We start from the raw sequence: 24,383 nt of genomic DNA, 5'->3' as shown, positions 1-24,383 counted from the left end.
GTTGATTAGTATTGCCCAGTCTTTATTTAATTTAGTTTTTTTCCCACTTGCACTCTTTATAAATATATAGCACCCTACCTGCGTAGATTGCTAGGCAAATGTATCTTTGGCTACTTCTGTAATCAGAGTCTCACAGGCTGGGTGTTTGATTACTTCCTCCTGAGTCTGGAAGAAGCTTCCAGAGCTTAGGACAGATTCAAATCAACCAGCCTAAATATTTATCGGGTTCTGGCCAATCCCTGGAAGGGAAATGTCCAGAAGGGGGCAGCAATGTAGATAAATAGTCTGAGACACTGGAAAGCAGGGTTCCTTCTCCCCATAAGGGTTCCAGATGTGCAGGGGCTGCTTGCTTTCAGGAAGCCTATGAGCCATACAACTGCTTCAGAGGCCTCAGAGGTGCCAGGACTTGAATGGACAATGCTCAAGAGAACCACATCACCAGAGATTTGGTTCTGAGAGGCGTTATGTCGGACAGGAAGCTAGAAGGAGGCAACTGTCCTGGGAAATTTAGTAGTGACTAAGGGAACAAACAGTTGTGTACCTACACAAGGTAACCAGACACCCAAAAATGTGCCCCTTGGTCTTCAGCTGTGGGGCCTAGGACTGTTCACCATATTCTACTACTACTACTAGAAGAGACTTCTAATTACTAGCTACACCTGAGCATTTTGAAGTACCCCATGCCCGACCTCTCTCATGTTAAAAGTTTCTTCAAGCAGTAAACTTTAAAAATACATCACTTGACTGTTCATTGGAGCTAGTGAGAATGGACTGCTGCTTGTGTGGACAGGCAGCTTCTGTATGTAATGGGGAAAAACTAGTTAAATACTGTACATGTGGAAATTATATTACTGTGACTCAAGCAATATCTTACATTTAAAAAAATGAAAATTATTTTCTCATTTGTCTAAGTTGTCATGTTATATGACACTCTGGTGGGTTTCTCAACTAAATGTCAACATAACATGTCAAATTAAATTGGTAAGTGTATGATTATCCACCTAGGGATATAGTAGAAATATTGATTCTAACAAATAATAAAGATTGAAATTCCAGAATGATATTTCAAATTTCAAATTTTCATGTCCAGTGATAAAACTGTTTGCCGCAAGTGGTTATGGACTTGTTGGACCAAATAGAATGACGGCATCATAGTGTATTTTATATGCTGGGACTATAACCACTTTGCTCCTACAATGATGTGATGTCTTATATCATACTGAAACATTGTTCTATAGTAGAGAACCTTTCAATGGGAAGAGGAAATCAGATACTCCTTGGGTGTGCAAGGAGGGTGTTTTTAACCTATCCTCTATTTACTCTGGGTGGGCTTTGGTGTGGTTGTACTCTCTGAGCATATGGTAGCTTTACCAGCATCCCTTAAGGGTTACCGGGTGAACATTATACCTTAAAAACAGAATTTCAAAAATCACTTTATTATACATATCTATACAATGTAAGGCCCCATACACACCATAGAATCTATCCGCAGATAAATCCCATCAAATGGGTTTCTGCGGATAGATCCTATGGTGTGTACACGCCAACGGATATTTATCCGCAGAGAAATCTCCCCTGGGATGGATTTCCAGCAGATGGATATTTGCTGACATGCACAACAAATCCATCTGCTGGAATCCATTCCAACGGATGGATCCGCTCGTCTGTACAGACTTACCGGATCCATCCGTCTAAAGGGATTCCCCGCACGCGTCGTAATGATTTGACGCATGCGTGGAATTCCTTATATGACAGCGTCGCGCCCGTCGCCGCGTCATAATAGCGGCGACGGCGCGACACGTCATCGGCAGAGGATTTCAGCGCGGATTTCAATGCGATGGTGTGTACACGCCATCGCATAGAAATCCTCTGAAATCCTCGAGAGGATTTATCCGCGGATACGGTCCGCTGGACCGTATCTGCGGATAAATCCTCTCGTGTGTATGGGGCCTAAGTCTTTTGTATAGGTTACTCCTTAATTGTTGTCACGTAGATGACTAGTTTGATGCACTTTTTTTTTTTTATAGATGTAATCTTGCACCCGTTGAAGAATATGCCAAGGATGTTGGCACAAAGACTCATCTTGTAACCATGAACCCTTCAGTGGTCCAGCGTGCCTTTGAGGATCTTGTCAATGATACGTGGAAAGAGAAATTTATGCAGCGTCTGAAAAGCTTAAATGAAAGCATTTTGTGGATCCCAGCATTTATGGCCAAAGGGGGTGAAGAACGAGTAGAATGGGTGAACGACCTTATTATCAAACACCATATCAATGTGCACACGGCTTACCCTTCCCTACGTCTACTCCATGCAGTAAGAGGGTAAGAATGATTTTAATATTTTCCTTTTCAGGTATAAGCTACTGTCCAGCATAACTATAGATGGTTTTAATTGTGAAGTATAGGCCAGAGGTCATCAACCCTGTCCTCAGGGCCCACTAACAGGCCTGGTTTTATGTATTACCTTGGGGAGATACAGACTAGAATACGGCAATCACTCAGCAGCAAATTATATCATCTGTGATGTATTTCAGTTATCTTGCAAATCTGGCCTGTTAGTGGGCCCTGAGGACAGGGTTGATGACCACTGGTATAGGCTAAAGCCCCGTACATATGGTCGGAATTCCTGACAGAAAAGGCAGATGGGAGCTTTTGGTCGGGAAATCCGACTGTGTGTATGCTCCATCTGACTTTTTCTGTCAGGAATTCCGACAGAAAACGATTGAGAGCAGGTTCTCAATTTTCCCGTCTGAGTTTCCGACGGACATTTTCCCGTTGGAGATTCCGACCGTGTGTATAGGGCATAAGTCTATGCTAAACGAATCTATTAGCAGGTACTGGAAATGGAATGTTACAGAGCTTGCTGACTGCCTATATTTTGCTTGTACTCCAAAAGTGAAATTTCCTGCTGGAGGTCTGGCACTTTAAAACGTCTATATTTTGTATGGAATTCCTCCTGCGCTATAGCAATGTACTTTTTGATATGTTAGTGTGCTTAGGCTCTTTTCGTGTGAGAACTGGTGAAGTCGATACTGTGCTGCTCAGTGTTCTTACTGGAAGTTCTGACCTACGTAAGCAAAACCCTACTTCTACCAAGCTGGCCACCTCTTCACAGAGGCACAGTATAGAATAAGGCATAGAAACTCAGTAATGATTTTGAAAATAAAAAAAATAACTTGTACAAATAAAATATATATTTTTATACAAATAGTGTAGTCCGAATTGCCCCTAATGCCGCGTACACACGACCGTTATTTATGTCATGGAAAAAAACAACGTTTTTCTCGACGTGCTTCTTGTCAAGCCTGTCTTGCATGCACACGATCGTGAAAAAAAATGCTCGAGCAAAGTGCGGTGACGTACATATGTACGACAACACGTACAACGGCACTATAAAGGGTAAGTTCCATTCGAATGGCGCCACCCTTTGGGCCGCTTTTTCTGATTTTGTGTTACCACGTGTTAGTAAAAGTTTGGTGAGAGACGATTCACGCTTTTCAGTCTTCGTGCTTTTCAGTCTGTTCCAGCATGACAAATGTACTATCTCCATTACGAACTCCATTACAAGCACTCCCGTCTCATAACTTGCTTCTAAGCATGCACGTTTCCCCCCCCCTCGTTAAAGCGTACTCATGACCGTTATTTACGGTGTGAAAAAGAACGACGTAAAAAACAACACATTTTTCTAACGGCCATTTTTCTCATCGAGAAAAGTGCTCTGGAGCCCACACACGACCGTTTTTCACGACCAATTAAAAAAATTGCATTTTTCTCGTCATGAAATACGGTCATGTGTACGCGGCATAAAGTTCTTTTTTTTGTTTTCGAAATTCTAAATTACAGATGTGGCAAAGGAGTGATTTCAATACAAATGCCGCGTACAAACGATCATTTTTCAGCATGTCCAAAAAACGACGTTTTCCCAACTTCATCATTAAAATGACATTGCCTGCCTACACACCATAGTTTTTAAAAAAAATTCTTGCAAAGCGCGGTGACGTACAACACGTGCGACGGCACTATAAAGGGGAAGTAATTTGCCTTTGGGCTGCTTTAGCTGATTCCGTGTTAGTAAAAGACGATTTTTTGTCTGTTACAGCGTGATGAATGTGCTTACTCCATTATGAATGGTAGTTTTACCCAAACGAGCGCTCCCAGTCTCATAACTTGCTTCTGAGCATGCGTGGGTATTTTACGTCGTTTTAGCCCACACACGATCATTTTTTACAACCCGAAAAATGACATCATTTAAAACGACGTATAAAAATGCAGCATGTTCGAATTTTTTTTTTGTCGTTTTTCAGAACCTGAAAAATGATGTGTAGCCCACACACGATCATTTTAAATAAAGTTTTTGAAAAACAAAGTTTTCTTCATGCCGAAAAATGATCGTGTGTACGCGGCATTACAGTTAACTTAGTAATGGGGAAAGGATCTTCTACAGGGTGATTACAGGCAATACTGGTGACTTGTCCTTTGCTCATTGCCTGCCTTTTTTGGTAACAGATTCTGGTTCCTCTTTAAAAACAATTCAGTTTGGATCGGACTTTAGTTATAATTCACCTACTGACTCTTATTCCAAATCGTATTTCCAATCAAAACCTTGCTTTTGCTTTTAGATTAGGGGTGGGAAAGGATTAAAACCCCTGTAATTTTCTTATTGCTAACTGGGACTTTGTTAGAAAGATTTCCCTCTCCTTCATCACTGCTCAAAATGACAAAGTTTGGCAATGAAATGTAATTTGCTAGCAATTAAACATGTACTGTATTTTTTTTTCTCTTTGTGAATATCACTTTTGCTGTAGCACATCCTACAGAAATCCAACAAAATTTGTATGATTTGGGTGTATGAAATCTCTGAGGCCCCGTACACACGACCGAGAAACTCGACGGGCAAAACACATCGTTTTCCCCGTCGAGTTCCTTGTTCGGCTGTCAGAAAACTCGTCGAGCCAAATGTTCCCATTGTCCAATGAGGAAATGGAGAACATGCTCTCTTTTTGGCTCGACGAGTTTCCCGACGGGTTTCTCCTGGGCGAAAAGTGTACACACAACCGGTTTTCTCTGCAGAATACGTCTCCCATCGAGTTTCTTGCTGAATTCTGTCGAGAAAACCGGTCGTGTGTACGGGGCCTGAAACACAATAGTAACAAATTTAGACGAATCCAAAATAAATTTTTACGAAAACAACAAATTAATTTGTTTCATTCAAATGACATGATGCAATAGTTTGGGCCTTTTGCTAATGTTTGAAGCATCCAAAATGACATAATGAATAATCCAAATTAATTTGGATCTGTTCATTTTTATTCTAGTGAGCATAGTGTGAATGTTTTAATGAGATTCTATTTTCATTGGGGTTGAACTCGAGAGACCATACAAAGTCAGTGGGGAATAAGGAAAATACTTCAATTTAGAAACATAACAAATAAATAATTAATTCGGATTCATGTGTTTTATTCGGATTAGAGTGGAGTGGTAATCCTTGACTCTTGGATAATCAGCCAATTATTTTTTTCATTAACATTTTTCGTTATTATAAAAAATGCACTACATATGAAATGGAAACATATTGCAATAAATACAGTAAGGTATAAAAATAAAATAGGATGATTCCTATTTATTGTGTTTGGGTTGGATGAGGGTGGAGCCATCAGAATCTCTGAATCATAACATTACCAATTAATCCAAAATTATTTGGTGCCATTTGTTACTTTCATATGCACGTGACTCCTGTAGATATTGTCCAATTCCATTTCTTATGGTGGGTCGGACTAGTAGTGATGGCTCAAGAGTGCATAAGTAGTCTCCAGAAAAAAACGAATTAACATATTAAAATGAATCTAGCTAATCTTCCGAAATAACTTTTGAATATACAAATCAATTCGGGAACAATGAATATACAAAATAAATTCAGAAAATCATATGATGAAACAAAATGATTTACTTAAACAATTTACCCAACACTAAAAAAATCATTCCTGTAGTGCACATGTCTACCTGACAACCTTAAACCCAAAACACCACTTGCTGAATAACAGCTCCCCCAGCTGTCATCGGTAATATAAGGGAAGGAATAGGGGTAGTGTTGTATTTGGTCTGACCTAGGTGAACACATCATTTCAGGCATCTCATCCCATAAATATGTCTATAGGAAGAAAGTTTGAAGTGGGAATATAGTGGTGCCAACAAAGAATAGAAGCATAGAGTATTTAAAACATGACATTTATTAGATTTTTTTTTTTAAATTGATTCAAAAATAAAACCATTCTGTATCCTTATACATCTCCATTTGTGGTGATCTCACTGGAAGGATTACAATTAATCAGTAATTACAAGATGGTATGTTTCAGGTAACCAATGGTGACCAGATGGTGTGTTTTCCCAACATGTTTCGTCAACAATGGCTTCCTCAGGGGATTACAGGCCACCAAATGAATAAATGGAACCCAAAAGACCCCAGGGGGATCACCAGCTGAAGTCAACACCAAAGCAGAGAGGGAGCACCATGCTGCCACAGAGGACACATAATGACCAAGCTGATGTTAAATTTCAAAATAGACACAGGAGGGCGCCTGCAGTTAGAGTGGCTTATTTCCAAAAAAAAAATGTAATATTGCTTGCAAGCACACAAAAAAAACGTTTCCAGGTCCCCCCTTAATTTTTAGAAATTGAGGGCAACCTGGAAATGTTTTTTTGTGTGCTTGCAAGCAATATCTATCCATTTTTTTAAAAAATAAGCCACTCTAACTGCAGGCGCCCTCCTGTGTCTATTTTGCAATTTAACCTCAACTTGGTCGTTATTAGTGTTGAGCAGAATACGCCATATTCGATTTCGCGATATATCTCGAATATATAGTCGAATATTCGAGATATATTCGCTAAATTCGAATATTCGTGATATTTTATCGAAATGAAATGATTGCGAATTTTCGCTATTGCGAATGCGAAAATAATTGCGAAATTTCGATAACTGCGGTAGGAGCACTCTGATTGGCTCAGAATATTCTTGATATTTTTTCGAAATTTCGCAAAATGCGAATGCGATATTTACTGCGCAATTTCGACAAATGCTGTAGGAGCACTCTGATTGGCTCAGAATATTCGTGATATTTTACAATACAAAATAATTGCGAATATTCGGCAAATGCGGAAGGAGCACTCTGATTGGCTCAGAATATTCTTGATATTTTACAATACAAAATAATTGCGAATATTCGGCAAATGCGGAAGGAGCACTCTGATTGGCTCAGAATATTCTTGATATTTTACAATACAAAATAATTGCGAATATTCGGCAAATGCGGAAGGAGCACTCTGATTGGCTCAGAATATTCTTGATATTTTACAATACAAAATAATTGCGAATATTCGGCAAATGCGGAAGGAGCACTCTGATTGGCTCAGAATATTCTTGATATTTTACAATAGAAAATAAAAAGTGTTTTGCATTGGTGGTGATTCTTTACTCTATCCATCTGTCACAGCCGTTTGTCAATCAAACACCTTGAAGATTGAACACGTTCATGCTGCATGCTTTGGACTTTTTTTCACTTCACATATCAAAGACATTTTTATGAAAGATTATTTTTCTATTATTGGGACTATATTTCTTTATATATTTGTTTCACTGTGTATTTCACAAGTTATTTGCGCTTGCTTATTTTATAATTTGCCCACATGTCTTGTCACTAGACATATTTTTTATTCTTGTAGAGCGACTCCATTTTCTGTCTTGTATTAATTTATGTTGTATAACATTTTTGAGTTGCTGCTGTATTCTCCCCTTTTTTTACGGTATTCGCAATTTTTTCCTTCTTAAAAAAATAATAATATCAAACATACAAATATTAATAACAGAAACATACACAAAGCCCCCCCCTTTTGCATCAGAGACAATCAGAGTTCTCCTACCACAGTTATCGAAAATTCGCAATCATTTTCGCATTCGCATTAGCGAAAATTCGCAATTTTATTTTTTTTAAATTCGGCAACATAAAAGGATCGCCTCAGCTTAGCTACTCGGCCCAGGGTCTCTAATCATACCAGCAATGCTTTTAGACGTCGATAGGATGTGATCTGTTTTAAAAATAAAATTGAAAAAATGCGAATATTCGGAATCGCGAATATTCACCGCGAAATTCGAAATATATCGCGAATACTCGAATATGCCATATTCGAGCCGAATATTCGCAATACGAATATTCGTGAGCAACACTAGTCGTTATGGATCTCTGCATTGGTGTTGACTTCAGCTGGTGATCCTCCTGGGGTTTTTTGGGTTCCATATACTCATTTGTCAGCCTGTAATCCCCTGAGGAAGCCATTGTTGATGAAACATGTTGGGAAAACACACCATCTTGTCACCATTGGTTACCTGAAACATACCATCTTGTAATTACTGATTAATTGGAATCCTTCCAGTGATATCACCACAAATGGAGATGTATAAGGATACATAATGGTTGTATGTTTGATTGAATTTTAATTATGTTAAAATTAATTTTATGTTTTAAATACTCTATGCTTCCACTCTTGGCACCGCTATAATGCCACTTCAAACTTTTTTCCTGTTTAGGGTTAGTGGTGACATCTTTGCCCAATTGTGGCCATGGAAACTGTACTAACCTTTAACAGTCAATCATATTTAATATTATGATAGTAAAACTGCCAATGGGTGCTGCTGCAAGAAATATTGTATGATATCTGTACATGAGAACAGACCTTTTAGCACAGTTACAGAACATTATAGGGTATGGAGGTCCCTACAATGCTTCTTAAATCCATGTAACGTTCCTCTTGGGATTGCAAAGAAAGCTAATGGTATTCAAAATAAGTCCATAATTTAGAACACATTTTCCTTCAGTAGCACAAAGGATAATGGAACTGAATCTGTGAAAATGTAAGTAACTCGAAGTATAGGTTGCAGACACGAATGTTGTTACAAGTAATGTTCATTGTGAATAGGACTCATAAATAGTTCTAAGTATAGAGTTTGCAAATTAAAGACCATGAATTGGAGGGTTGTGGAGTTAAATGGCTTTAGTGCTAGCTCTACGGGTCAGCAATTGTTTGATTTTTGTGCTTTTCTTTGCTGTGTAACTAAATGCGTGCATTGGCAGGGGACTGCAGTGGGATTGAAGAACATTAGCTGAGGCCTTAGCGCTCTGTAGAAGTGAAGTTATTTTTTCCAATAGCTGCAAAAAAAAAAAAAGCCTGAGATCCTTGAGATTTAGCTGGCATGCATTCTTGTCTGCAACTGCTGTAGTGTAATAAGCTTCTTTAAACATGCATGTTCATAATCTTGGCGCTGTGGTCTCACCCCAACCTCCTGCAGATAATGGGATTCATGCTGGCCTTGCATCAGGAGATCACTATACCGCTGGTAGCAATAATCACTGCTGAAAGTTGGTTGGGTCACTTTTCTCAGAATCTTATCTCCAGGAAGCTGAACGAAGCAGAAAGAGAGCTGTATATTAGCCTTTAGCGTCATGGCGGAGTTTTCCTGTGCACCTGCCACAGCTCAGAATGGCCCACAGGAGCTTGTCAAAGGAGGCACTGCACACCACAAAACATAGGTAGGGAAGCAATACCCACCCTCTCTGACAAAAGACATTACAGGAGCAGACTAGTAAATAGTTCTAATAATGGGATATACACTATATTGTCAAAAGTATTGGAGCGCCTGCCTTTGTACGAACATGAACCTTAACCACTTCAGCCCCAGAAGATTCTACCCCCTTAATGACCAGGCCATTTTTTGCGAAACGGCACTGCGTCGCTTTAACTGACAATTATGCGGTCAGGCAACGCTGTACCCAAATAAAACGTTTCTCCTTTTTTTCCCTACAAATAGAGCTTTCTTTTGGTGATATACGATCACCTTCATGGTTTTTATTTTTTGCGCTATAAACAAAGAAAGAGTGAAAATTTGGAATAAAAAACAATGGGCCAGATCCACAAAAGGGTTACGACGGCGTATCTGCTGATACGCCGTCGTATCTCTGTTTCTATCTATGTGGCTGATTCATAGAATCAGTTACGCATAGATATCCCTAAGATCCGGCAGGTGTAATAGTTTTACACTGTCGGATCTTAGGATGCAGTACCGCAGCCGCCGCTGGGGGCATTTCTCGTCGTAAACCAGCGTCGGGTATGCAAATTAGCACTTACGGAGATCCACGAAGGTTTTTCCCTTTGTGAAGTCGCCGTAAAGTGTTAGTTTGCAGTCGTAAAGATAGGGTACCTTTTACAAAGTGTAAAGTTAGCGCACCATGTAAAAGTATACCCGTCTTTCCCGCGTCGCTGTCAAATTTTTTAAAAATTTTTTATTTTTCCCGCCGCAACTCTTTTTTACCCGTCGCGATTCACAAAACCTCGGTGCAACGTAACTTCGCGCAAAGCACGTCGGGAAAATAGCGTCGGGAGCATGCGCAGTACGTCCGGCGCGGGAGCGCGCCTAATTTAAATGGGACTCGCCCCATTTGAATTGGCCCGCCTTGCGCTGGACTGATTTAGGATACACCGCCGCAAATTTCCAGCTAAGTGCTTTGTGGATCGGGCACTAACTTGGGCAATTTGCGGCGGTGTAACTTAAATCGGAAAAGTTACGTTGCGCCCGCTGTTTGTGGATCTGGCCCAATATTTTTTACTTTCTGCTTTAAAACATATCCAATAATTAAAAAAATAAAATAAACTTCTTCATCAATTTAGAGCAATATGTTTTCTGCTACATGTTTTTGGTAAAAAATAAAAAAAAAATCACACTAAAAGGTATATTGATTGGTTTGCGCAACAGTTATAGAGTCTATAAACTATGGGATATTTTTATGGCATTTTTCTTTCTTTTTTTTTTTTACTAGTAGTGGCGGTGATAAGAGATTTTTAGTGGGACTGCGACTTTGCAGCAGACAAATCAGACACCTATCTGACACTTTTTGGGGAACCAGTGACATTATTACAGTGATCAGTGCTAAAAATATGCACTGTTACTGTACCAATGACTCAATGGCAGGACAGGGGTTAACATCAGGGGTGATCAAAGGGTTAAATGTGTGCCTAGCTGGTGCTTGCTAACTGTGTGGGGGGTGCTCTGACCGAATGAAGACATAAATTGGTGTTCCTCTATCTTCTTCCCTGTCAGAACGGCGATCTGCCTTGTTTACATATATTATCCGTTCTGCCTCTCTGGTGAACGATTGCGGGTGGCCGGTGTCACGCACCCCCCCCGCCTGAGTCTATTGCATGAAATTACATACAGGTGAGTTGTTTCGCGCAATAGGGCTGACCTGCCGCAAGTGGTTAATGGCATCCCAAAGCAAGGTCCATAAAGAGATGGAGGAGCAAGTTTAGGGTGGAGGAACTTGACTGGCCTGCACAGAGTCATGATCTCAACCCAATAGAACACCTTTGGGATGAATTAGAGCAGAAACAGCGAGCCAGGCCTTCTCCACATCAGTGCCTGACCTCACAAACGCACCTCTGGAAGAATGGTCAAACATTCCCATAGACACACTCCTAAACCTTGTGGACAGCCTTCCCAGAAGAGTTGATGTTGTTATAGCTCCAAAGGGTGGGCCAACTCAATATTAAACTCTATGGACTAAGACTGGGATTATATTAGTTCATGTGCGTGTAAGGCAGGCACCCCAATGCTTTTGACCATACAGTGTAAAGTGACAGAGACTGGCTGGTGCAAATCCATTTACACACAGAAAAAAATATTGTCTTTAGACATTGTTTTCTTATCCTTGCATGTCCACATAAATCTATTAGGCTTCGTTCACACTAGTGTGATATTGGAAGCAGCTTGAGGCCCCTTCCACACGGAGGAAAATGCTTTGCTCACCATGGTATCTGTCCGCTGATCCCTCGCTTAGAAGAGCGGCCGGAAACAGGTCTGTATCCGCTCTTTTTATGCAGATCATGTACGGACTGAGCCTGCTCTCCTCATTGAGCGTTGGGTGTAAACAGACTGGCTGTCCATTTACACCTGACTACCTCTGATACAGACTGCCTACATGGAAGAGGACAGATCCTCTTTCATTTGTTTTTAGGGGGCCGGATCAGATTGGAGGTAGGCGAGTCTAAAAAGACACAGGTCCGTTTACACCCACTGGTCATGGGAATACATGAACCATCCGATTAGGTCCGCCTGAAATACTGACAGGTGGGCCAGATTGGATCACCCATGTGAAATGGTCCTGAGTTGCACAGAATTGCATGACAGTGGAAATCACATTGTTTTCAATTGTGCCCATTCACATCAGTGTACTATAACTCAGCACAGTGCAATTTAAAAAAAGGTTCCTGTCATACTCTGGTGTGATTCCAATGTGATTGTGTTCCCATAGAATATGCAAACCACATCCAAGTTGCATTATATAATTTCTCTGAAAATTGGATCAATACTGGTTTACAGCAGTGTGAACCTAGCCTTAAAGTGTTTTATCCAAAACACCTAGTGTGATGTACAGTATGTCTGCTCTCTCTCCTCGTTCTGCTATCTGAGTCCCTTCTGACAGTCTATGCCGACACCAGACATTTCCAGGAGATGGCCTCGCCCTCATCCTGACACAGCTGAGCATTTTTCTGTATGAGACAGTGTAGAGGAGGGTGTGTCTATTCCCTCTACATGGGTATTAGATTACACTCAGTTCCCTTCTCTATGCTATGCAGTGTGTGACATCAGATCACCTCCTGGAGTTGAGAAATATTGTGTAAATTCTGCACTTTGAATGGCTGTAGAGGAGAGAATGATGCAGATAAACAGGTTCAACTTATCTAGGAGGATAGTTGTATGTCTTTGTATCTTAGGCTAGTTACTTTAGTGAGAATATGTAAGCGTTTACAACTACTTTAATATTTTGTTAATTTTGATCACAAATGTATATTTCTACAAAGACAGCCCAGACTAATATATATATATTGTCTTATGAATTGCAGCAATGTGATTTGATCATATCATTATTAGTGTTGCTCACGAATATTCGTATTGCGAATATTCGGCTCGAATATGGCATATTCGAGTATTCGCGATATATTTCGAATTTCGCGGTGAATATTCGCTATTCTGAATATTCGAATTTTTTCAATTTTATTTTTAGAACAGATCACATCCTAGAGATCTCCATCGACGTCTAAAAGCATTGCTGGTATGATTAGAGACCCTGGGTCGAGTAGCTGAAGCGATCACTTTATCCTGCCGAAAAATCGCAATGCGATTATTCGGCAATCGGAATATTGCGCAATTATTTTCTCCGCCCTTCTTTTGCATCAGAGCCAATCAGAGTTCTCCTACCGCAGTTGTCGAAATTCCGCAATAAATATCGCATTCGCATTTTGCGAAATTTCGATAAAATATCACGAATATTCTGAGGCAATCAGAGGGCTCCTACCGCAGTTGTCGAAATTCCGCAATAAATATCGCATTCGCATTTTGCGAAATTTCGATAAAATATCACAAATATTCTGAGCCAATCAGAGTGCTCCTACCGCAGTTGTCGAAATTTCGCAATTATTTTCGCATTCGCAATAGCGAAATTTCGCAAACATTTCATTTCGATAAAATATCACGAATATTCGAATTTAGCGAATATTTCTCGAATATTCGGCTATATATTCGTGATATATCGCAAAATCGAATATGGCGTATTCTGCTCAACACTAATCATTATCCCCTAAGAAATTGCAATATGCTGTTTACTGATGACCCAGAATTTCATGCAGAATTTGGAAATAAAATGCACTTGAAACTGTTGCCACATGCAATTGTTAAAAACAATGATAACCCTTCCTACTTGCCTCGTGTGATTTTCACCTGCGTAAGATGTGCATTCATCATGTAGTTTTATGTTGCCCTGTACACAGCCTACAGTAAATCCTCACATTCCAGTGTCAGAAGTTTCTGTTTGTGTTCAAACATGAAGCATGGCACCACACGGGTTAAAGCATGTACTCTGTTGTCCAAGAACTAACATTTCCTGCAATGAAATCTAGTCTCTCAATCTAGTGTCGGTGTAGTGCAGGTGAAAGCTAAATAGTAATTAGACCTGACATGGCCACAAACAGGTAGATAAATAGAGTGATCACAGTGCAATCTTTCATCAAATAGCACTCTCACATTTGTAATGCAACACAGAGGAAATGGAAAGGCATGAGGTTGACTTGCCTATCCCTTTAGAAAATAGGGACAAGCTTAGTGAATGAATGCATGGGCATAGGGAAATCAACCTGTCATAGCACCAAAAATTGCAGCCAAAACTTCTGAGCCCTTCATTACATAAGGCACACAAACAATAGAGGATATGTAACTACACTAATAACAAAACATCACTCAACAAATCCAAGCCATTGTTGATTTTGCCTGTTTTCACATTTAAAGCAGAGTTCTGCTAAAAAAAAAAAAAGATAAAAGTTAACAGCTACAAATACTGCAGCCTCTGTCTTTTAATATTAGGACACTTACCTGTCCTGGTCGCCCGCGATGTCGGCACCTGAAGCCAATCTGTCCCTCGGCTCTCAATGGAGGTACTGCCATCTTCGGTAAGGGAATATGTGCAATGGCGACCAGCAACGATGAATATTCCAACCAAGGTGTCTCTCAGGATATGCCTTGGGTGCAGGAAGGAAAGGGTGAAGGTGTCTGCATGCAGTGTCTCTGAGTATAATGACAAGGGTGGGCTTCTGCCCACTCACCTCTCCTAGTGATATCAAAGCTCTTTGGTAGAGGACGTCCAGAACAGGCTCTTGTAGGACCTGCAGTCAGATGAGGCATGCCCGACTGGTCACCCGACAACCCAGGGATTCAGCGGTGTCTGCGTTAGATGAAAGTGGTTCCAGATAACCAAACTGCTGATAGGGACCGGGTAGCTGAGGGTTTGGCTTCAGAGAGGGCACTGTCCAGGCAGTGGCGCCCGCTCACATTCACTGGAGTTGCCTTGTCCCTGCTCTGCAGCTGTGGGCCTAAGGGTGCCACCCTCCAGATCATTCTATTTATCTACTCACCCAGAATTCCTCCTCTCTGCAGCCAGCTGGAACTTGTGGTTAGCAGCAGGTCTATTGAAATCTCCGGCCCTCCAGACTACATATTCCATGATCCTCTGCTCTCAGTAGTGGTCTCTTCCAAAATCAGGAAATTATGACACAATCGCCATGCTAACAAGACACGTGACCACTCATTAAAATTAGAAGAAAAGAGGTTTAACCTTAAACTACGTAGAGGGTTCTTTACTGTAAGAGCGGCAAGCATGTGGAATTCCCTTCCACAGGCAGTGGTCTCAGCGGGGAGCATCGATGGTTTTAAAAAACTATTAGATAAGCACCTGAATGACCACAACATACAGGGATATATAATGTAATACTGACATATAATCACACACATAGGTTGGACTTGATGGATTTGTGTATTTTTTCAACCTCACCTACTATGTAATTATGTAACTATGAATACAATAGAAAAAAATAGAATAGAAAAAAAATTGAATGGAATAGAAAAGATTAGTATAGAAAAAAACAAACAGAATAGAATAAAATAGAAAGAATATAGCCTTTTTCCGAAATTTTTATTTCAAAAAGAATAAATTCAGATGCAAATATAAGAGAACGAAATAGAATAGAAAAAAAAATAAAGTAATAAAATAGAATAGAAAAAAATGTAATTGAAAGAATATAACAATATGTGGGGCAGATCCACAGAGAAATAGATCGGCGCAGCGTATCAGAGATACACTACGCCGCCGTACGTTACCTGGCGTAATTTTGAATCCTTAAAGATTTTGTGCCGTAAGTTACGGCGGCGTAGTGTATCTCTGGCGGCGGAATTCAAATCGGCGATTATGGAGCGTGATTCATTTAAATGAAGCGCGTCCCCGCGCCGAATGAACTGCTCATGCTCCGTTTCTAAATTTCCCGCCATGAATTGCGCGAAATGATGTCGCAAGGACGTCATTTTTTAAACTTAGACGTGACTTACGTACATTCCGATTCACGGACGACATACAGAAAAAAAAGAAAGAATTCAAATTTCGACGCGGAAACGGCGGCCATACTTAACATGGCAAATCTAACTATACGCGACGAAATAGCAGCTTTAACTATACACCGAAAAAAGCCGACTACAGACGCCGTAAAAAAATGCGCCGTCCACTCGTACGTTCGTGGATCGTCGGAAATAGCTAATTTGCATACCCGACGCGGAAAACGACGTGAACGCCACCCAGCGGACGCCGAAGAATTGCATCTTAGATCCGAAGGCGTACGAAGACGTACACCTGTCGGATCTAACCCAGAAGCCGTCGTATCTTGTTTTGGGGATTCAAAACAACGATACGACGCGGGAAATTTGAAAGTACGCCGGCGTATCAGTAGATACGCCGGCGTACTCTGTCTGTGGATCTGCCCCTAAGTGTTTTCTGAAATTTGAATTTCAAATAGAATAAATTTAAATTCAAATTGAATATAATATAATAGAAAGAGAAGAATAGAGCATAAAATAAAATAGAAATGAATAGAATTTTTTTTTTGAATATGATGGAATAGAAAGAATATACATCATCCAAAATTCAAATTTTGAATAGAATAAATTTGATTTTGAATGGAAAGCGATGTGGATGAACTTTGATTTGAATTCGAATGGAATTTGAATTCGAACCAATTAAAATTTTCTGAATTTGGAATATTCAAATCAATTTGAATTCAAATAAACAAAATGAATTCCGAAAACAAATTGAACTTATTTGACGAAACCGATTTATGTAAATATTAGATTACATTTTAGTAGGATAGGATAGGATTTCATTTTCCCATGTCTTGGTAGTGTTGGGTGCTTTATCCTAAGGAAATAGTGAATCGAATGCATGACACACAGAGTAGGCAAGCTGAGAGATGACTTATTGGCTGTTATTTTGCAAAAATATATTTTGCCATCAGCTGTGGAAAATAAAAGAAGCATCATAAGAGTCTTTCGCTTGATGGGACCAGCAAAAGTAACAAACTATTCTTTAGAAAGGCATTGTGCTTGTCAGACAGGGGAAAATAATGTGTTCTTGAAGGCTACAGTAATAGAAATCCAACATTATTATATGAAATAATGCTCACATATAGCATTTCACTTCTAATACATTTACAAAATAGTATCCTTATTTGTGAACCCAGCTCCAGACAAAACCTTTGTATTTTGTTTTGCAGAGTGGGAAAATGTTAGAGCATATTGTCAGGGTTTTATTGCTAATTTAGTTACATCATACATCGTTGGTAAGGTCCAGTCTGAGTGTCTGTGTTTTTTTAACCACTTCCGGACCACCGCACGCCGATATACGTTGGCTGTTTGAAGAGGGATATCTTTGTTATGACAGCAGCTAACTACCATAACCCTGGTATCCTCTTCTTTAGGGGGGCGGTCTGGTTTCCGATAATGGTGGTCTCTGTGGCGAATTCACCGCAAGATCACTTTTATCGGCGGCGGAAGGAGGCCCCCCCTGCCGCCGCTCTCCCGTGCCCTCCGCCGCTTACCGGAGGTGATAGGATCCTTCTCAGTCAGTGGCCTGGAGACAGGAAGATGGCCCCCACCCATCTCCATACTATAGCAGGGCAGAAGCATCATCAAAACATCACTTCCTCCCATAGCTCTTAAGAGCCAGTTCACACAGGGGCAACACGACTCTGGCCGCGACTTTGTGAGGACAGGCGACTTTTTAGTGGCCAACCTCCTCTGTGGGAGGGAAGAGGGAGGGAGGGGTTTGCCTGAGAAAGCAATTTTCTCTTCCTGTATTGTTGCTTCAGTTAAGACATGATCCGACTTTGGAGGAGACTTACATTGAAATCTATGGGTACAAGTTGCCTAGAAGTCGGATTGAAGTAGTACAAGAAACTTTTCTGAATTCTGAGCAACTTCAGTAGTGTACATTAAGACGGGTTTTATTTACTAACATGGAATTTGACATGTTGCGCGACTTAGGGCGACTTCATGTCGGATCCCAAGTCGCCCCTGTATGAACCGGCTCTAAAGGGCCATTTAAAAAAAAAAAATACAAATGACAAAATAAAAATAAAAAATTGTTATTGCATTTTAGTGTAAATATGAGATCTGAGGTCTTTTTGACCCCAGATCTCATATTTAAGAGGACCTGTCATGCTTTTTTTCTATTACAAGGGATGTTTACATTCCTTGTAATAGGAATAAAAGTGACACAATTTTGTTTTAAAAGAACAGTGTAAAAGATAAAAGGTAAAATAATTAAGAAAAAAAAAACGTGCTTGTCCCGCCAAGCTTGCGTGCAGAAGCAAACGCATAGGTGAGCAGCGCCCGCATATGAAAACGGTGTTCAAACCACACATGCAAGGTATCGCCGCGATCGGTAGAGCGAGAGCAATAATTCTAGCCATAGACCTCCTCTGTAACTCAAAACATTCAACCTGTAGATTTTTTTAAACATCACCAATGGAGATTTTTAAGGGTAAACGTTTGTCGCCATTCCACGAGCAGGCGCAATTTTGAAGCGTGACACTCTCAGACCAAGATACTCTCAATCCAAGGTTTTACTGTACTTTGATTAAGAAGGACATTCCCTAAGGGCTGAACCTCCGGTTATACATACAGGTTTTTATTGTTATAAAGACTGAACCTGCTCTGGGACTGGGATAAAAGGCTGCTGCCCCCCTAAAATCTGTCCCCCTAGGGAGAAAGGTGATAAGGTGAAATGCGTGTGGGTGGTGGCGCTGCCTGATGCACAGATGGGACGAAAAACCAAATAGCCTATAGTGAATAGGCTAATATTGGGCAATGTCTAGTGCACCCAATGGCTATAAGCTTAAAACCAGCAGGTAGAAGGGTCTGAAAGACCCAAGCAGCTATAGATGTATCTACGTGCTAGTAAGCTGCGTACTGGTGGAGTGCTCCGAGTCTATGGTGAGCTCAGAGTCTAGGTGATGACATATGAGTAAACCAGGAAATATATGGGTGAATTCATGCATCAGCATCTACCCTCATAGGCACAAATATGACATGTGTGAGCAAGGTAATAATGCATCAATGTACTACCAGCGAGAGCATATCCTAAAAATATATACAAATAAGAACAGGTGGCAAGCAATAAACAGTGAACCAGCAACAGTCCAGGTGTAATGCTAGCAGTCCGGCTCCTGGTGTGTGTACAAATGAATACAGTCAATTAATCAGTCCACAGTCAGGGCCGGATTCCAGACAAGGCCAACAAGGCCAGGCCTCGGGGCGGCAGTGGGTGCAGGGGTGGCACTGCAGCTGACAGGAGAGGACACTTTCATTTCCCCCCCCTGTCATGTCACGGATGGTGAGAGGAAAGAAAACAGAGGGAAGAGGAGGTGAGATGGTTTTCAATGTAATTTTCGGCAGCAGCACCCCCCGCCCCCAATGATCAATGTCATTTTTGGCAGCAACATCCCCCCCCCTCCAGTTCTAAAAGTCCCCCGGCGGATAATGTCCCCCCCTATACTGCGCAGGCAGGGGGCGGCATTGAAGGACCCGGCCTTGGGGCGGCAAAGGGAGTAAATCTGGGCCTGTCCACAGTACTGATGCTCATCACAGCGTACACAGTAAAAATAATCAGTCCACAATACTGTTGTACAACACAGCATATACTTCTAATACATTCTGGAAAGGTGACATATGGAGTCCAATCGATTAAGCCCTGGGAAAAAATAACATATGGAGTCCAATCGGTTAAGCCCTGTGGAGGGGGTGATCCTAGCTTCACAAATTCGGAGTGGTCCCGGTGCTCCCCTCACCAGACAAAAGTCCCCGCTTGGGGTGACAGGCATGCAGTAATTGCTCCTGGATATCACCAGCTCACTCCACCGCTAACACGATCGGCTTCCTCCCTGTTGGTCGCAATTGGATCAGCTGTTCTGCAGGTGGTGGTCCTCCCGTGTCTCAGTATCTCAGGGACAAAAAAGGGAACTCCAATAGTGCAATATGTATAATAAAATGTATTTAAAAATTATGTATCTCCAAAAAATCTCCGATAGGAGTGGTTAAAATAAGAAAAAACAACCCCCTGAACGGAGTACAGACGACAGAAAACAAAAAACAAAAACAGGCAACAAAGTCCAGAGTCTGCAGCGTGTATTCGGCGGAGTGTGGCGTGCGTTCCAGCCACAACCACCGTACGCGGACCCGTCATTTCAGGGTCCGCGTACGGTGGTTGTGCAGCCTTGTGCAGCTAGGATTACCCCCTCCACAGGGCTTAACCGATTGGACTCCATATGTTATTTTTTCCCAGGGCTTAATCGATTGGACTCCATATGTCACCTTTCCAGAATGTATTAGAAGTATATGCTGTGTTGTACAACAGTATTGTGGACTGATTATTTTTACTGTGTACGCTGTGATGAGCATCAGTACTGTGGACTGATTAATTTACTGTATTCATTTGTACACACACCAGGAGCCGGACTGCTAGCATTACACCTGGACTGTTGCTGGTTCACTGTTTATTGCTTGCCACCTATTCTTATTTGTATATATTTTTAGAATATGCTCTCGCTGGTAGTACATTGATGCATTATTACCTTGCTCACACATGTCATATTTGTGCCTATGAGGGTAGATGCTGATGCATGAATTCACCCATATATTTCCTGGTTTACTCATATGTCATCACCTAGACTCTGAGCTCACCATAGACTCGGAGCACTCCACCAGTATGCAGCTTACTAGCACGTAGATACATCTATAGCTGCTTGGGTCTTTCAGACCCTTCTACCTGCTGGTTTTAAGCTTATAGCCATTGGGTGCACTAGACATTGCCCAATATTAGCCTATTCACTATAGGCTATTTGGTTTTTTGTCCCATCTGTGCATCAGGCAGCGCCACCACCCCAACGCATTTCACCTTCAGGTTTTTATTATTGTCTGTGTACTTATTGAGGAGATTTCCCCTCACTTCCCGACAGGTCAGGAATTGATGGGGATGCTCTCCAAGGCCAACACATTCTTAGGAGAGCAGAGGAAGAGTTAATGCTTCTTTTTATTTGTGTTTGTTGCTTTCCATGCCATGTTCTGATGATGCCTGTACACCCTGTTTCCTGTACAGATGCCACAGGAACAGGAAGTGAAAAGAGTTAAGTTAGTGAGTAAGAATCTCAAAAATGAAAAAAAAAATATTTGCAATCCTTAGTTTTTTTTTTTTTTAATTAAATAATAAACTTGTTATACAGAACTTACCTGTTATGTGTAAATGGTTTTGCATAGAGCAGCCCTGATCCGCTTCTTCTAAGGTCCCCCACCAGTTCTCCTGGCTTCTCCTCCCTGCCAAGTGCCCCCAGTAGCAAGCCTGTTGCTATTGGGGCACTCAGACAGGCTCGCTCCTGTAAATGGACATTGTGTACTCACACACTGAGAAAGACTTGACTCTGCCCCCACTCTCACCTCAGTGGCTCACTGGCTGGAATTGACAGCGGCCGGAACCAATGGCTCCTGTTGCTGTGTGAGCCAATGAGTCGAAAGAAAGCTGGGAGAACCGCTGCTCTCACGCACATCGCTGGATTGAGATGGGGCTCAGGTAAGTAGGGGGGGTGCACTTAGAAGTTTTTTTTTACCTTAAAGTGTTACTAAACCCACAACAGTAAAATTAGTCTGTTTAGGCAGTAAAGCATGCTTGTTATACTCACTGTGGAACCTAAGGGGTTAAACCTCTGCATTGTGTAAAAAGGCTGTTTGATCATGCCTTTTTGATTCTCTTCTTTTTCCACTGTCCATTTTTTTTTCTTGGGAGGGTGCATGTGATCAGCACAGGGCCAATTAACACTGTCTAGAGAGAGTTTGAAATTGTGCGAATTCAACAGAACTTGCACAATTTCAGACCAGCATTTCAGTCTGACTTTGGGGGGGGGGGGGGGGCGATTCGAGAGACATCTGTGCAAGTTCATGCACAGATGTCTATTGAAATGGCCCCCGAAGTCGACAAAAGTAGTCCAGGAACTACTTTTGGGAAACAGTGTGACGCCACACTGATTGGACGGTGCCATTGCTCCGATTTGGCATCCCCCGGAACAACTGCGGCGGGTGGTCCTTAACTGATTAACCACTTAAGGACCGCCGCATGGCGATATACGTCAACAAAATGGCACGGCTGGGCACAAGGGCGGACATGTATGTCCCCTTTAAAAACCCAGCTGTGGGCGCGCTCGCGAAACAGACCGAAGCTCCGCGCCCGCGGGACCCGCGGACCCGATCGCCGCTGGTGTCCCGTGATCGGGTCACAGGAGCTGAAGAACAGGGAGAGGTGATTGTAAACAAATCTTCCCCATTCTTCTCTGTGGCTTGTCACTGATCGTCTGTTCCTTGTCATAGGAAAGGACGATCAGTGACATCAGGGGGCTACAGTAAGAATTACTCCCTTAGGGCACACTTAACCCCTACAGCGCCCCCTAGTGGTTAACCCCTTCACTGCAATTTTCATTTTCACAGTAATCAGTGCATTTTCGCTGTGAAAATGACAATGGTCCCAAAAATGTCTCAAAAGTGTCCGATGTGTCCGCCATAATGTCGTAGTCATGAAAAAAAACGCTGTTCGCCGCCATTAGTAGTAAAAAAAATAATATTAATAAAAATGCCATAAAACTATCCCATATTTTGTAAACGCTATACATTTTTCGCAAATCAATCGATAAACGCTTATTGCGGTTTTTTTTACCAAAAATATGTAGAAGAATACGTATCGGCCTAAACTGAGAAAAAAAGTTTTCTTATATCTTTTTTGGGGATATTTATTATAGCAAAAAGTAAAAATTATTGATTTTTTTTCAAAATTGTCACTATTTTTGTTTATAGCGCAAAAAATAAAAACCGCAGAGGTGATCAAATGCCACCAAAAGAAAGCTCTATTTGTGGGGAAAAAAGGACGCCAATTTTGTTTGGGAGTCACGTCGCACGACCGCGCAATTGTCAGTTAAAGCGACGCAGTGCCGAATCGCAAAAAGGGGCCAGTCTGTATAGGCAGAAATTGGGGGCACTTATTATTATTGAGCCACTTTGTATTCATGCACAAGTTGTTATTATTTCCCCTAACACCTTTATATTTTGTTCATCTCTGCTGTGCCCATGCATTGTTCTTATTGCCTGTACTGTATATTGTGATATACTCTTTTGGGATCTTTTGCTATACTACAGATTTTTTTATTTTAACTGTGAAAGATGGCATATGGTGTAAATTGTGTGCAATCTTTGGAAAAGTCATCTTCTAAGCGCTTGCCTAGTCTTGCAGGATGCCTACTGGGTGATGCCAGCTATTTCTCAGAGCTGTGAAAAAAAAGCTCAATTATTTAGTATTTTGCCACCATTGTTTGAAAGGCACAGTACACTACAGATGTCCGTTTACAGTCTTTTTCCTGTAAGGTTAGTCTGTTTCAGTCCTTTACATTCTCTATAGCTGTAATTAAATTATATTTTTTTGAAGCAGCTGCTGACTTTCCTGTTTTCATTCTGTGCTGCCAGAGCTAATTATTTACTTAAGTCATTTCAAGAACACATATAGCACGGTGATCTCCTTGTTATAGAAGAGGCTTCTGTCTGGGTCCTGTTTCTTGAAACAGTTGGGATTGGTTTATCTACCTTTACAGCTGCTCACAGCTTTCTCCGATTGCCCAGCTCCTCTTGGGTATACTTGACGGCGGAGAAGCATAGGCTTAAAGCCATAATTATGTTAACAAATAACCTTGCAAAGCCAGATTACATTGGAAAGGGAAAAAAAAAATCACAACTTTTTTGACTGTTCCAACAAATCAACTTAAAGGGTCACTAAAGGCAATTTTTTTTTTTTTTTTTAATAACAAACATGTTATACTTACCTCCACTGTGCAGCTCGTTTTGCACAGAGTGTCCCCTAACCCTGTCTTCTGGGGTCCCTCAGCGGCTGTCTCGGCTCCTCTTCGCAAAAGCTTTCCCCCTTCATGCGAGCGAGCTTGCATTGGTGGAAAACTTTTGCGAGCGCGCTCCCGTGATACAGCGGCGGGCATAGCCGCCGACTGTATCACTCGGCCCCGCCCCCCCCGGTGAGCCGCGTCATCTGATGTGACTGACAGCAGCGCCAGCCAATGGCCGCGCTGCTATCAATCCGTCTAGCCTAGCCAATCAATGGCCAGGCTGGGAACCGAAGAGGATCACGTGGACACGCGCGGGAATTTTGAGGGGTCAGGTAAGTAAAACGGGGGTTCGGGGGTGGGGCATTACCGTCGGATGTTTTTTCACCTTAATGCATAGGATGCATTAAGGTGAATTTTTTTTTACCTTTACAACCCCTTTAACCAGTGCCAGTCGCATGTGAAAAATAACTTCACATAGTCCAAAAGGCCTGTTCCAACCATGAGTGCCGGATAGGCATTACATACCTCCCAACTGTCCCTGATTTG

The 24,383-nt window shown here is 41.5% G+C and overlaps 1 protein-coding gene across 2 annotated transcripts in view; it reads left to right on the top strand.

The window, feature by feature from the left end:
• ST8SIA2 (ST8 alpha-N-acetyl-neuraminide alpha-2,8-sialyltransferase 2) overlaps window positions 1-24,383 on the top strand; it is a 510,945-nt gene that overhangs the window by 378,535 nt on the left and 108,027 nt on the right. For both annotated transcript variants that reach the window (XM_040342364.1, XM_040342363.1), the window contains exon 5: window positions 2,028-2,321. In XM_040342364.1, coding sequence (XP_040198298.1) covers window positions 2,028-2,321 — 294 coding nt within the window. The remainder of the gene's footprint in view (window positions 1-2,027; window positions 2,322-24,383) is intronic.

Source organism: Rana temporaria, chromosome 3 (assembly GCF_905171775.1).
Source record: "Rana temporaria chromosome 3, aRanTem1.1, whole genome shotgun sequence".
In the NCBI taxonomy this organism is placed as follows: Eukaryota; Metazoa; Chordata; class Amphibia; order Anura; family Ranidae; genus Rana; species Rana temporaria.
Note: the sequence above shows the minus strand (reverse complement) of the source record. Positions and strands in the feature narration are given on the sequence as shown.